Source organism: Callorhinus ursinus, unplaced genomic scaffold (genome assembly GCF_003265705.2).
Source record: "Callorhinus ursinus isolate GAN/ISIS: 27379988/994484 unplaced genomic scaffold, GSC_fseal_2.0 scaffold10, whole genome shotgun sequence".
NCBI lineage: Eukaryota > Metazoa > Chordata > Mammalia > Carnivora > Otariidae > Callorhinus > Callorhinus ursinus.
In genome coordinates this window covers 79,279,300-79,292,783 of record NW_027397072.1, presented here as the reverse complement: position 1 = coordinate 79,292,783, position 13,484 = coordinate 79,279,300, and the positions used below count along the sequence as shown (strand labels likewise).

The 13,484-nt window shown below is 41.0% G+C and overlaps 1 protein-coding gene across 3 annotated transcripts in view; it reads left to right on the top strand.

Annotated features, from left to right (window-relative positions):
• The window catches only part of AFF3 (ALF transcription elongation factor 3), a 568,701-nt gene extending 556,166 nt beyond the window's left edge, over positions 1–12,535 (top strand). For all 3 annotated transcript variants that reach the window (XM_025869010.1, XM_073897854.1, XM_073897853.1), the window contains 3 exons: positions 1,717–1,766; positions 1,920–2,143; positions 4,599–12,535. In XM_025869010.1, coding sequence (XP_025724795.1) covers positions 1,717–1,766; positions 1,920–2,143; positions 4,599–4,720 — 396 coding nt within the window. In that variant the 3' untranslated portion in view covers positions 4,721–12,535. The remainder of the gene's footprint in view (positions 1–1,716; positions 1,767–1,919; positions 2,144–4,598) is intronic.
• Positions 12,536–13,484: the final 949 nt, after the last annotated feature.

Genomic DNA, 13,484 nt, shown 5'->3' with positions numbered 1-13,484 from the left:
GTCAGAATCTAAGAGCTAATACTGAAGAGCATTATTAGAGATAAAAAAAAAAAATGCTTGAATAAAAAAGGAATCTGAACTCTGTAAGCCACAGAGGTTACAACAGAACTTTTAAGGGATACAAAAAGTTCTTAGTGTATGTATGCCATCTATGAATATGTACAGAATGGACAAAGAACACAACTTAAACATCAGTTTCCCCTCCAGGGGTTATTGGTAGTTACCCTTAATTAAAAGCCATTTAAATGCTCCTTAAAGTTCAGAGATCATGGGGGAGCCTGGGTGGCTCGGTCAGTTGAGCGTCTGACTCTTGATTTCGGCTCAGGTCATTATCTCAGGGTCGTGGAATTGGGCCCCGCATTGGGCTCTGTCCTGGGTGTGGAGCCTGCTTAGGACTCTCTCTCCCTCTCCCCTCACTCTTGAAAGAAAAAGAAAGAAATGAAAGGAAAGAGAAAAGAAGGAAGGAAGGAAGGAAGGAAAGGAAGGAAAGGAAGGAAGGAAGGAAGGAAGGAAGGAAGGAAGGAAGGAAGGAAGGAAGGAAGGAAGGAAGGAAGGAAGAAAGAAAGGGAAAGAAAGAAAAAGAAAGAAAATCTTAAAAAAAAAGTTTAGGGATTATGAAAGCTTCAGGTGGCAATGATAATTTGTCCATAAAGAATGTGTTTTATCGATACAGAGCTGCCTCTGAAAAAAAGACTTGGTCCCCACGTATGTTTTTACAGTCACAGGGCTTCCTGGTAATAGAAGTCTGAAGGCAGTTGCAGAATTGCCACCTGTTAGGCCATTTCTTACCATTTTGGTAACACCTCCACTAAGAACTAAAAATCACTCACCACTTCCTAAAGTCCTTTTTAACCAAAAGAAACACCTTGTCTCTGGGTAACCAGGCTCAGGCTGTTTTCGAAAATTCACATCAGTATCATAAAGACCATTCTTTACTTTACTAGTCCCCTAGACTTATGTGCAAGAACACATTATCAGGCTTTCAGAAAGGAAATCTGTCTGTACATTAAGCAACTTTCCTTGCCACAGGCAGGACTCCTTTTCAATGCCTGATGCAAACAGCTGGCTCATGTAACATAACATCCTAAATCAAAATATTCAGATAAATCAGTTTTTGAATACTCTGTTAAGGACATATATTATAATCTGTTCTTTTAGAAAAATTCAACAGCAATTTCCTTTAAGAGAAATACTTTTAAGCTTCATAAGGCAAAACAATATAATTTGATGTCTCATATATGTTCAGGCATTAAATGTATGTCAGTGGTTTCTGCAGATATGCCCTACATTTAAATATAAGATGTTCTCGGTGTGGTGGGTAGGGGGTGGGGGGAGAACTCCTGCTGTTTTTTCCTTTTTAGGAAAATTAAGCTAGTTGAAAAAATTTAGGCTGGTTTAGGATTCAACAGACCCTCAGGATTATGATTTAATTTGGTACATAGAATTTGGTGCATGAAAACCCAGGCTGTGGGGTTGAGTTCTCCATTTTAGCCCACCATGAAATCCAGCAGGCCATGCAGCTGCCCCCCACTAGCTTCCAGAAAAGAAACCAGTAGCCTGGTAATTTTAACTTCCCAGATCCAGTTTCTGTGAGTCTTCATTTTATCTGCAGTTTCTGCCATTACTTCTTTCAACGGTCACCTGAGAACATGTTACTGTCAACTCTTTAAACTTAAACAGATGGTACTCACTGTCAACATTTTTATTTTCCTGCAGAATTCATCTAAAGCTGCCCAAGCCCCATCTCCATGGGGAGCCAGTGGAAAGTAAGTTCATTTCTCCAAAGTAAAGGTGATAAATGAGACGCTGCATGATGCTGGGCCATGTGCTACTTTGCTTACAGTAGCCTGGGGGGCTGTTCTACCTCAGCTGGTACCAACCTCCCCACTCTTGTGTTTTTCTATGCCCTCCCCTTCCAGGAGCACTGGAACCCCATCCCCCATGTCTCCCAACCCCTCCCCGACCAGCTCCGTGGGATCTCAGGGGAGCCTCTCCAATGCCAACGCCCTGTCCCCTTCAACCATCGTCAGCATCCCACAGCGCATCCACCAGATGGCAGCCAATCACGTCAGCATCACCAACAGCATTCTCCACAGCTATGACTACTGGGAGATGGCAGACAACCTGGCCAAGGAAAACAGAGGTGTGTGTGCCGCCAGGGAGTGTGTGCGTGCTTCCTCCACAGCTCAGGGAGCCAGCCTGACCCTGGACATCATCGAGCAAGTTTTCATCATGTACCAGAGAAGACATAATAGAAGTTATCACCTATTGTGTGAAACTTCTCCTGACCTCTCCCCATCATGCACGGCCTCCTATGCCTTGACCGACCTTAATCTTGACTGTGGGTGATTAAAGATGGAGGTGGAGGTAGAGATGGAGATAGGAAACAGATACATAGAAATGATGTAGATACCTATTTTAGGACACCCACATGCACGCGCACGCGCATATGGTTTTCCCTTGAGACGGTGAGCTCCTTGAAGGTAGGGGTAACCTTCTATTCAGCTTAGTGTTTGTTCCCAAGACCCACACAGTGCTGAGAGCACAGCTGGGGAGAAACATTGAATGAATGAATTGGTGGATTGATTAATGAGGATGAATGTTCCAAGCTACCTAAGTGATAGCTACTTACCCCTGAGAAGAGAGTGTTTTCTAGGTAGCAGTAAGTTCTATTCTCTTTAAATAAGGTTTTTGTTTTCACAGATTATAAGACAAGCACATGTCTACTGTGGCTAAATTTGTAAAATGTGGAAAACTACAGAGAAAAACATTTTTTAATTATCAGTAATCTTATCACCAAGAAATAATTACTGTTAACATTCTACTGAAGTTTCTTCTAGTCTTCTCCAAATACACACGATTCTTACCAAAATAAGATTGCAGTCCATATGCAGTCTTATATCCTGTCTGTTTCCGTTTAACATTGTATCAGGCATTCTCCCATGTCACTGACTTGTTCAAAAACATCATTTATGATGCTTCTAGAAGACTGTCATAATAGTGCTTATGTAATCATAAAGTATCACGATTTCTCAAAACCATTCCCTTCTTATTGGACATATGTCACTTCCAATTTTTTTTACTATTAAAAATAATGTTATGATAAATATCTTCATATAAATCATTGTCCATATTCTGATTATTTTCATCAGAGGGAGAATTTGGGGGTCAACAGGTATAGATTCCTTTAAGATATATGTTGTTCTGTATCTTGACATATATTGTTAACTTTCTCCCAAAAGATTATACCAATTTACTACTCTCCCTCCGGCAGCAGGTGAGAGTGCAAATCTGACCTCACTTTCAAGCCATGAGATGCGAATTTTTATAAGCTTCTGAGGACAAGACCAGGAGGTCCACAATGAGATGAAGAATTAATAGTACAGAGAAAAAGATGGGTCCTGAGTACATAAAATTGATAATAAAACCAGAGAGTACATAACATGCATCCCAGAGGTGGCACACCCTGAAAATCTAATGGGAATGCCAAGGGAGGTCAATTCCAGGGGACTGAGGCCACCGGGAGAGGCTTGCTAGAGGAACTGGCACGGGACAGGGTTTTGAAAAACAAATGGTAGTTGTGTAACTGAGGCAGAGTGGGGTGGGCATCACAGGTGGACAAAACAGAAGGGACAGGACATATAAAAATTTACATGGCCAGTTTGGGAGACCCTGAGCAGGCCACGCTCCCGATGGCACTGCCAATTGCCTTCTGGATGTCTCCCACCGGAGGGCTCAGTGCTACGTGTCCAGTGCAAAGTCAGCGATTTTTCCCGAACCCGCTCCTCCTCCCCTCTTCTGCTCCTGGATTCCTGCCTTGGCTATCCTCCCAGCCACCTGGGAGTCTTCTCTAACCCTCCCTTGCCTTCTCCAGCAGGACTTCATTGAACATGTACCTGAGCACCTCTGGAAAAACTTCTCCCAGATACTTACTTTCAAGGAGTGGTTGGTTCGGTGATCCAGTTATGACAGCATAACAGCCATACAAATTTGTCTCTCTTAGCCACACACTGTGATCTCTGAGAGAGCAGAGCCTCCTCATTATTCCCCTTGGTATACTCCCCTACCTCTACCTTCCTGCACCTACCACGGTGCCTTGGCACCTAATTAAGTATTTAATGAAAGGACAAACCTAAAGAATGTCCCAGGACTAGAAGGTGACCTCAGGAGGACTTTTCAGAACCCATCTCTCATTTGCCCCCAGGGGCCTGTAGCCTCCTTCTTTGGACTCACTCCAGGGGTTCAGCACATGCTACAGTTGAGTACAGTATAAGGGGCAACAGAGCCACAACCCATGTCCGGGGGAGGAAGCATTTGTGCACATGGACAATGCAGTCTGAGGAAGAAAATTTTCTTTGCTCTTTGGCTTAGCAAACATTATTCATTTAAATGAGAAATGGCCAATAAAATCCTGTGGATATAGGAGGAGTTCTCCACCTGTGGGTTCTGTCCATTGAATGCTAAAGTTGCATGATGGAATAGAGAATGCTTGATTTATATAAAGATGAGGAATGGAATTTTTTTCTTAAGTCACTCGGGTCTCCCAGGGTAGTACAGTTAGCATGTGTGTCACTCAAATGACTCTCTCTGTCCCCTAGAATTCTTCAACGACCTGGATTTGCTCATGGGGCCTGTCACCCTGCACAGCAGCATGGAGCATCTGGTCCAGTACTCCCAGCAGGGCCTGCACTGGTTGCGGAACAGCACCCACCTGTCATAGGGACCTTGCCCGTGAGCTGGATTGTGCTCTCGTCTCCACGGATGGCTCAATGTTTCTGGACACTGTGCTACTGAAGTCCCCGGCCACAGCATTTCCCAAACTGCGGTGAATATTTCCTCAGCATCGAACAATGGTCTTTTCCCAGGGCATGTGTGTTTGTATGTGTGTGTGGATGTTAAAGAACCTGCCTGTATGTGTGTAAGATACACGGCTCTTTAGAACACATTTTCTTTGTCTAGTTTCATAATCCCAAGCTAGACAAAGTGATGAGAGGTTTCTGATTAGAGAATATACACTTACACACACACACACACACACACACACACACACACACACTTTCTTCAAAGCTAAACCATGACTTCTTAGAACATTCAACCAAAATCTCATGGGTTAGTTAACCAGGTGCAATACAGCACACCAAAAGCTTGACTGCCAGTTAAGATGAACCTAGTTCTTATATTATTGATTACTTTCAGTATTAATATACTATTCCCCAATTCATTTTTGATTGTGTGTATTAATGGGTAATTGAATAATGAAAAGAAGTCAGTTATTTTTGTGCTGGACGTTTACTAGATTGCATGTGACCAAATACCTTGCCTTTTGTCTACTCCTCACCCCTTCCATCCAACTTTGTTATCACCTAAAGGCGTTATGTGCAAATGGATCAAATCCCACAGGCCTGCCCTGCCCTGCCCCCGAAAGAATATGAACATGGCACTGGGGTTTGGTAAAAAGTCAGTGTCTTTGCAAGCTAACCGACACTAAAAGACAGCTGTGCTTGGAGCTCAGTCAAGAATTGCAAGCTTCTGCTCGTGCCACGACAAGCCCACCCAGCACATGTGTTGTTTCTTCCTGCCACTGTGACACGGTGGCCACAGAGCCACAGGGCGTTTGTCAGCCAATATTTTTCAAGTCTTTTCTCTCCGCGATAGCTCTCTTAACATATGTTCTTGGCCAAATTAGGACATTCCCTAGAATGTCTCTTCACTAGGAGTCTGTATCTGCTGCTTCTCAGGCTGAGAACTATTCGCTATCATGAGACTGTCTAATCCTCTCACTCTTCATGCAGAACGCAGGCCTTTAATGCATTTCGATCTGGGGGCTGTGTTTCAGGCTTTGATTAGCAAGCTGCTTACTGCGCAGGGTAAGTTATTTTTGCAAGGACCGCAAATCTGTTTGCGGTAGCAATGACCAGAACATCATATGCTTCCATCCCGCGTATCTGGTATGTTTACGTCTTGTCCTTGATTCTTTTTTCTTTTTTTTTAAATGAAGTTTACATTTTATTTTTTGACGTCTTGTTTACAGTTTTTGTCTGAAACTTACTTCTTTTATAGTCTCTTATCATGCCCTAGATTTAGTCTTCTTGTTAAATATACTTGGATATAAAAAATACTGGTAAAAAAGAAAAATTCCTACAAAAGAGGATAGACCTTGCCATATCCTTAAAAACAAAAATAAATCCTTTGAAGCCTCTCACTTGACAGAATTGTACCAGGATGGTCTGAGAAAGACAGGTGAATGCCATACGTGGAACACTCCGTTTTCCAAGGTGATAGTGGCACAAAACATTTATAAAAGATAGTGTTATATGCTTTCCCTGATGCTCTTACTGGTTTGGTTGTAACGTTCACATTGTTGTCACCTGACCTGTAGGTGGGAAATAAGACTGCGGTAATTCTAAGCACTGATTCAAAAGGATTGAGCAACTTCAGTGATTTGAAATGAATCGAAAGTGAAGGGTTCAAAGGGTAATGAAGCCAGTGAAGGATTTGTGAAATTTGCATTTGGCTTCAGCCCTGAAGCTTCTGGAAATATTACCAGTATTTCCATTTTACATTTATCCAACTGAGGTGCTCCTCACACCCCTTTCACGAGTTGTTGGCAGAGTTCATGACCCCATCCTATGTTGGAAATTTGAGTCTAATTTAGGATTTTTTTTTTTTTTTTGGAGGACAGAGGCTTAGTTCTACTTCCTCTTGCTGAATTCTGATGAAATGTTGAAACGCTCACATAAAGGGATGATGAGCCTCAGGGTCTGCATCATGTATCCCTGCCCATCCTTAAAGTCATGGGTCTTGTGGGAGCCCCATGGTTGCTTACCCACAAAACCCCATGTAAACACACAGGTGGCCCCTGGCTGATTGTGCCCACAGCATTTTATCAGCACTTAGGTGGCCCGTGTTTCCCAACAAAACTTGGAACTGGTCATTTTGTGGATGGTCAGAGCGTGCAGGGTCCTCTCCCTGTCTTTGATCTCATCAATAGACCCTGTGAGGGCAGCAGCTTCTGTTTTCTTTGGCAGAGCTGATTTTGGTAAGGAACCATCTTCTGATTGTTGTTTGTGAAAGTCATTCATAACTTGTTCCTTTTCTTTAGCTTTGTTCAAAGTAGAAATACCTTTCTTATGATTTTGGATTATAAAAGTAATACATGCTCATTGTAAAGATTCAAACAAGACAGCAATGTATAAAGTAGAAAGTAGTAAGTCCTATCCCCCGAAGACAACCACTGCTCACAGTTTCATGTAGATTCTTCTAGAGATTCTCCCATTTAAACATATAATGTCTATTACCGTTTTTTTCTATTTGAAGATATATTATTTCCTCAGAAGTTCAACACAAGTTCAACTGACCTTATCCTTCCATGACCTGAGTGGATGCCTTCCTTTATCCCAATGTTAGTGTTACCTTTGAAAGAAAGTGACCCAAATATATTCCTGATCAAAATTTGGGATTTGTTACTACTCTCTACACAGATCAGACTTATGTGCAGGATTGTGCCTGGAAAGAGAGGTTTGGTTAAAACAGATATTTCTGGAAACATTCAAATTGCAAATGGAAACTCGGACCCACTATCTAAAGAAGAATGTACTGGAAAAGTAATCTGAAGAGTTGACAAATTGTGTACTAGATTGAACACATGGAATGCAATGCAATGAGATTTTCTGCACTAAAACTTACCCTAGTATGTAAAACAATGATGTGTGTATTATATAACAGTGATGTGTACATTTCTGACATCCCATACATAATATACACAGTTTGTATAAATGCATACATTTAAAAATATATATGTACAATACAGCTAACATAAAACTGTAGTATGCCTGAAGGATATTACTAGTGCCTAACATTGAGTATAAGTCACTGCGTGTTCGCATCACCTTGGAAGTGCAGTAATTGTTACAAAATTAATCAGTGCAGCCAACATTATTTATGAATCACATCTTTGAAACTGTGCAGTAGTATATACATATATATTTTTAAATAACATTTTTCACAGTTTTCCAGAGTTACTGTTGAAATCTGTATCACCAAAAAAAAAAAAAGCAAGATTTTTTTAATGATGTAGACACTCTTCAGACCCAGTAATCTGTGTGTGATTTCCTGTTTGTAGATACCCAAGAGACTTTAGCAGTCACCAGCCTTAATGCATGTACAGGATATTATTGTGACTTAATTTATCTGCAGTTTTTAATCCATGTGAAATTGGAATTTATAAACTGACTTGGATTAAATATGTCTGCCTTTCTAAGGTTGCAAATGTTACATTAAATGATTTATGTTGTAAACAAGAGAAACGGAGTTGTATGTTAAAAAAAAAAATATCCACCAATTTCTGTGAATATTTTTACAAGGAAACTTCGGAATCAAAATACGTTCAAATAAGTATTTGGGTCGCGGGGTTCAAAATCTCTTCAGAAACAACCCTGTTGTTTCATGAATTTCTTAAATGTAGCTCCCACGAGTTATCATTATTAGGTCTGATATTTTCCAAGGGCAAGACAGAAGTATGTTTTTCTTCATTACTCCTTGTGCAGAAGGATACAGCCCAGTGTCCCAGAAAACGCTGAATAGGAAGCTTGAGGCGTTCATTGATGCCTGTCCCACCAGTAGTCCTGGGACACTGGGGCACTGTTTTACTCAACATTCCTTAATAACACAAGTTAATTCCCTAAGTTATATGTGCCAGGTTTTTTCAACTCAAACCAAAACCTGGTGGAATAATAATGCTCACAAATATTTGGTTGAACCAAATAAGAGAACTTTGAACTAATGAAGATGGAAATATTAGAACAGCGGCTTGCCATTATCTGTCCCCCTGTGTGGGAGGGTTTTTTGTTTATCTTATTTTTACTCTTCTCTCACAACTTTTGCAGTCCATTCCTTCCCAAAGAAGCAGAAACAGCAACAAAAATAGAATGATGACTCTGCCTTACCCAGCCCATACCCTTAGGTTCAAGTTGCCTTGTCATGCAGCAGGACCCTAGCTCGGCACCACCGTGGAGACCACCTCATCCCAGAGGTGGCCAGGATGGGGCACTGGACTTGCTTGCTCCAGGGACCTTGATGCTCTTTTCAGAAGTGGCTTAGGCTAAGAAACACTCAACAGCCTACAGTTTGCCTGCTGTTAAAGTCTGTTGTAATCAGAATCATATTTTTAAGAAGTAACACCTTTTAAATGAAACATGGATCAACTGGAGTCTCGAAAGACACTTTTTTAATGAAAGAAAGAAAACTTAACAACATAAACTGCATTTCCAGCAATTTTCCAAGCACAGTTTTCGATATCCCAGCTTCCCAGCAAACAGCACAAGAAATGTTCAGACTTGAGCTTTGTGTTCTCTTTGTCCAAACTGAATTATTCTGTATGTGTCATCAGGGGGGGTCAGCTTGTTTGTGTGGCATGAGGAAAATTACAAAACTCTGTTCTCAAACTAATTACATCTGGCCACAGTTTGGGGTTTTATGATTTAATTGCCATTCTGAGGCACCAGGGGGTTATATGGGGCTGGCTCCAGGGGCACTTAGATGCACAGCTCATACAGTAATGGGAATCAGGGGATTAAATCCCTACGTGTTACTTTGAAAATCCACTTCTTAGAGCCAGTTTTAAACACACTGATCTGAGGGATGAATTCAAAGTACTAACTGCAAGTTGACACGAGGATCAGCATTTGTCTTCAAGCATCAGGAAGTAACGATGGGTCTTGAAAAGCTGAATCAAGGACTTGTTTTCTACTCATTTCTGACATAGACGTTCATCAGAAAATATTTATATCCAAAGATGATATAAAATAGTACCATTGTTTAGGATTTTCAAACAGTGCTGTTTGGTGATAAAAATAATCACAATATTCTGCTTTCTGTACTGTTCTTCAGCACTTCTTCAGTTTTCCATAAGACAAAACTGACTTTTTCCCCAGTGTTTATCATCTCTTGATTTCTAGATGTCCACATGAGCAAAGAGAACATACTTAACGCTGAGAAATATGCACTACTTGACTGAGCAGCATTCTACCCACAGTAGCCAAAGGTATACGACTTCTTAAAGAACATTCTTTGAGTCTTCTCTGTTACCTTCATCCTCCAAAGTGAGAGATCACAAATCCTCAAGTATGGCCACGTAGGTGAGATGTCAAAAATTCTAAGTATATAACATACTAATCTTTAGTGATCGATGCCTTCATAGCATCACCAGCTGTCTCTGGGGCCTATCTGTGTAGTGAAATAACAATATTAACTCTTTGCTTTGAGTAATCCGCAATCTGATTATTAATCCCCTGCTGTTCCCAGGGCTGCCAACTCAACCCAAAATGTCCTTCTCTGTGAACTGGGTTGATTTTGTTGTTCCTTTGGGGGCTTCACCCTTCTAAGTTCTATAAGTCAGGTTTAGTATCTTGACTTTTTAGAAGAAGAGTTATTAGAGACAGTTGGAGCTTTAATGAAACAAGGATTCAATATGAGAACTCATGGATGTTGGGATGAGAAGTCGGGAAAGTAACTGGGGTACCCAAACGTTCCCCTCCATTGCCTGCTGCACCTGATCCTTGAATAAAGCTCCTCTGCATACTGCAATTTCCTCTCTGTGAAATGTAATTCAGAATACCTATAACCTCAGACAGAGTGTGAGGATCAACAGATTCGGGCAAGCGTTTTGAGAGTCCCAGTTGTCACATTCAGCAGGAGTAATGCATGATTGTCAGAACGGAGGCAACAGAAATATATCCACAGGCACCAAGACACAAGGGTGTGTGATGCGTGGCATGGTCCTCTGTCCCCCCGAAGAGGTTCTAGAGGACCAAGAGCATGGCAGTGGGGTAGCTACAGCTCCCTCCGTAAGATTCTTCAGCCTTTATTGTTACCAGTTTGAGTCCTCCTGCCTGTAGGCAGAGCAAGACCAATGAGGGGGTGGGAGTGGGGGGGGGTCGGTACTTGCCAAGAGGAGCAAGGCTGCCAAGTACCCCAGCCAGTTGGCGGTACAGCCCCACCCACCCCCTTTCTCATCCAGCCCTGACCTTAAGAAATCAGGGGGTGTCCAGATGGAAATTGGAAGAAGGAACATTGGGTCCAAGTTTCCAGTGTGCCATCTTCCATGAGAAAATAACTTGCCTATTGAACACCATACTTCAAGAATCTTCATAGAGCCAGAGAACACAGCACAGTCTCGTTTTGCATGCTCTCATGGTTTTTCTTTGAGGCTGAGTTCCAAGATGGGGATCTTGTGCCTTTGATGGTTTGTTTGTATGTTTGTTTGGGGCCAGGAGGTGGAAGACAGCTAATCTGGGACATTTGTCCCTGAGAAAGGAGATCTGTCACAAGGGACTTGGGTATGTCATGAGCTTCAGGAAAGAAGAGACCTCTCTTGAGAGAATAGATAGGTTTATTCTCTAGTGGGTTAGGTTGCCTCAACATGATCACTTAATTGCAGGCTTACACCTTAGTCAGTATACCAGGAGAGAGAAAAATCAACATAAGAACTTAGTGATTTTTGTGATGCCTACCTAGACATTTGTACATTCTAGCCCCAAACATTGAAACAAAAACTGGAAATCTGACCAATAATCTGAATGTTTCCTACCACCGAGGTCAAGGCCCTAAGTGTTGGATTGAAGTTTTGAGCTTTTATCTAAAATTTATATTATTTTATATTATTTAGACACGGCCCTTCTTTGTGTCCCTAAATCAGTGCTTTGATGTCATCAAAATAATCATGACATACTCATTCTAAAGGGCCCTTTCTTTTCATACTCACTGGAAAATCCCTAGCCTTTCTCCAGTACAAAGGAGCAGGGGCTTAAGGTCTTGCAAGATCCATCCTCATTTAGGCCCAAATTGACACTAACACCCTTTCCACAAGAGCATAACACCTTATCCTGTGTGAATTCTCAGTTTTTAGATAAAAAAAAAAATTCTAGAATGGCAACATGGGGTTTATTAGCATGAGGAGGTGTCGATACACTAGCTAGACTCTTGGATGTCACATTTTCGCAGGCAGGATGTTACAGAACAGACGCTCCTACCACAGCATAATAAACAGTTGCTTACTCTACAGTTGCATGGGATCAAGTTGAAAGTCACTCCCATGTAAGTCTGCCTCAATCAGAGCAGGGATTTAAAATTCCACCATTTTATACTGTATCATCTTGGATGTTTATTTATGGAGCCGGCAGCTCTAATTCAATATTCCTGCATAGCGTGTCACAGCAAACACCTTTTCAAATTCTGCATCTCGGTCTCAGGAAAGCCGTCAGCAACTTGGGAACCTGCTTACGTCCCGCGAGACTTTTCCACTGATCCAGTTTTAGCAGCCACAAAATCAGATCTCAGAGCCTTCACCTCCTCTTCTAGAAATTGGTCTTACAATTGTTTCCAGGATTGAAGAGGATTTTAAGTAGAACAATTCTGTACAGTAATTTATACTGTAAAAATGTACCCATTGTAGCATTGATTAAAGTGCTGTATTTATAAGGTCGATTACTATTTTCATTTGTGTCTAGTCATTCAATATTAAAATAGCTTAAGTTCATTTTTGTTATGTGACATTTATTTGGGACTTCTTGTTAGGATATTTGGATATGGTTATGGAGAAAGTCCAGAATCTGTGTTGATAGCCACTATTTTAACCCAAGTAGGTGTAATGGTCTATTAAGCATCAACATTACCAACCCTATTACTGATGAAACCCTGTGTCGTGTCTGTGTCTTTAAGTGTGTGATAAAATCTTAACCCAAGCAATGAATAAAGACTAGTGGCTTTAGTAAGGTTCACTTCCTCCAGCTTTTCTTCTCAAAATTCATTAACACTTTTCCCAAGGAAATTCCAATGCATCTTCACAAGTGCCCCCAGATCTCTTACTCCTATAGAGAGGTCTCTTCTCCTAGGCTGCTTCTAAGGTGTCTGCATGCACGCAGCCTAAAGTCCTTCACTTTGCTCGTTGCTGATGTCTGCATAAGGAAAGGCAAATACTAAATTCTCTTTCTATCTCTCTCTCATATAAGGAAAAAGTTTCTCCCACATAGCAGTATTTATCATACTGCAGATAAACAAAACTCCTATTTCAAATCATGAACAATTCAACATTGAATTATTTTGGCAAGGTGTTAGGAAGGGATAGAGTGTACATCTAATATTAAGGAGTTACTTAGGGAGATCTTATATTTTGTCTGAGTTTAAATTTACATGTACAAAAACGATGGAATCATTGACCATGATTTTACTGTTTGAAGATTTTGCTGTGTCTATCTAGAAGTCACATAAAACTCAGGCAGAACAGTTTCTGAAATGGAGGAACATCTTACTATACTGTAACAGAATGAGCCTTAAGGATTTTTAAGAATAAGCACTTTTATATTTGAAGGTAAATATTAATGCATCAGTGAAGTTACTTTTTTGATGTCTTAATAAGCCTTGAAATCAACATCACTCTGTCTCAAAAACATCCTCCTGTCTTTTCTAGAACTTCCGAGTAAAATGTC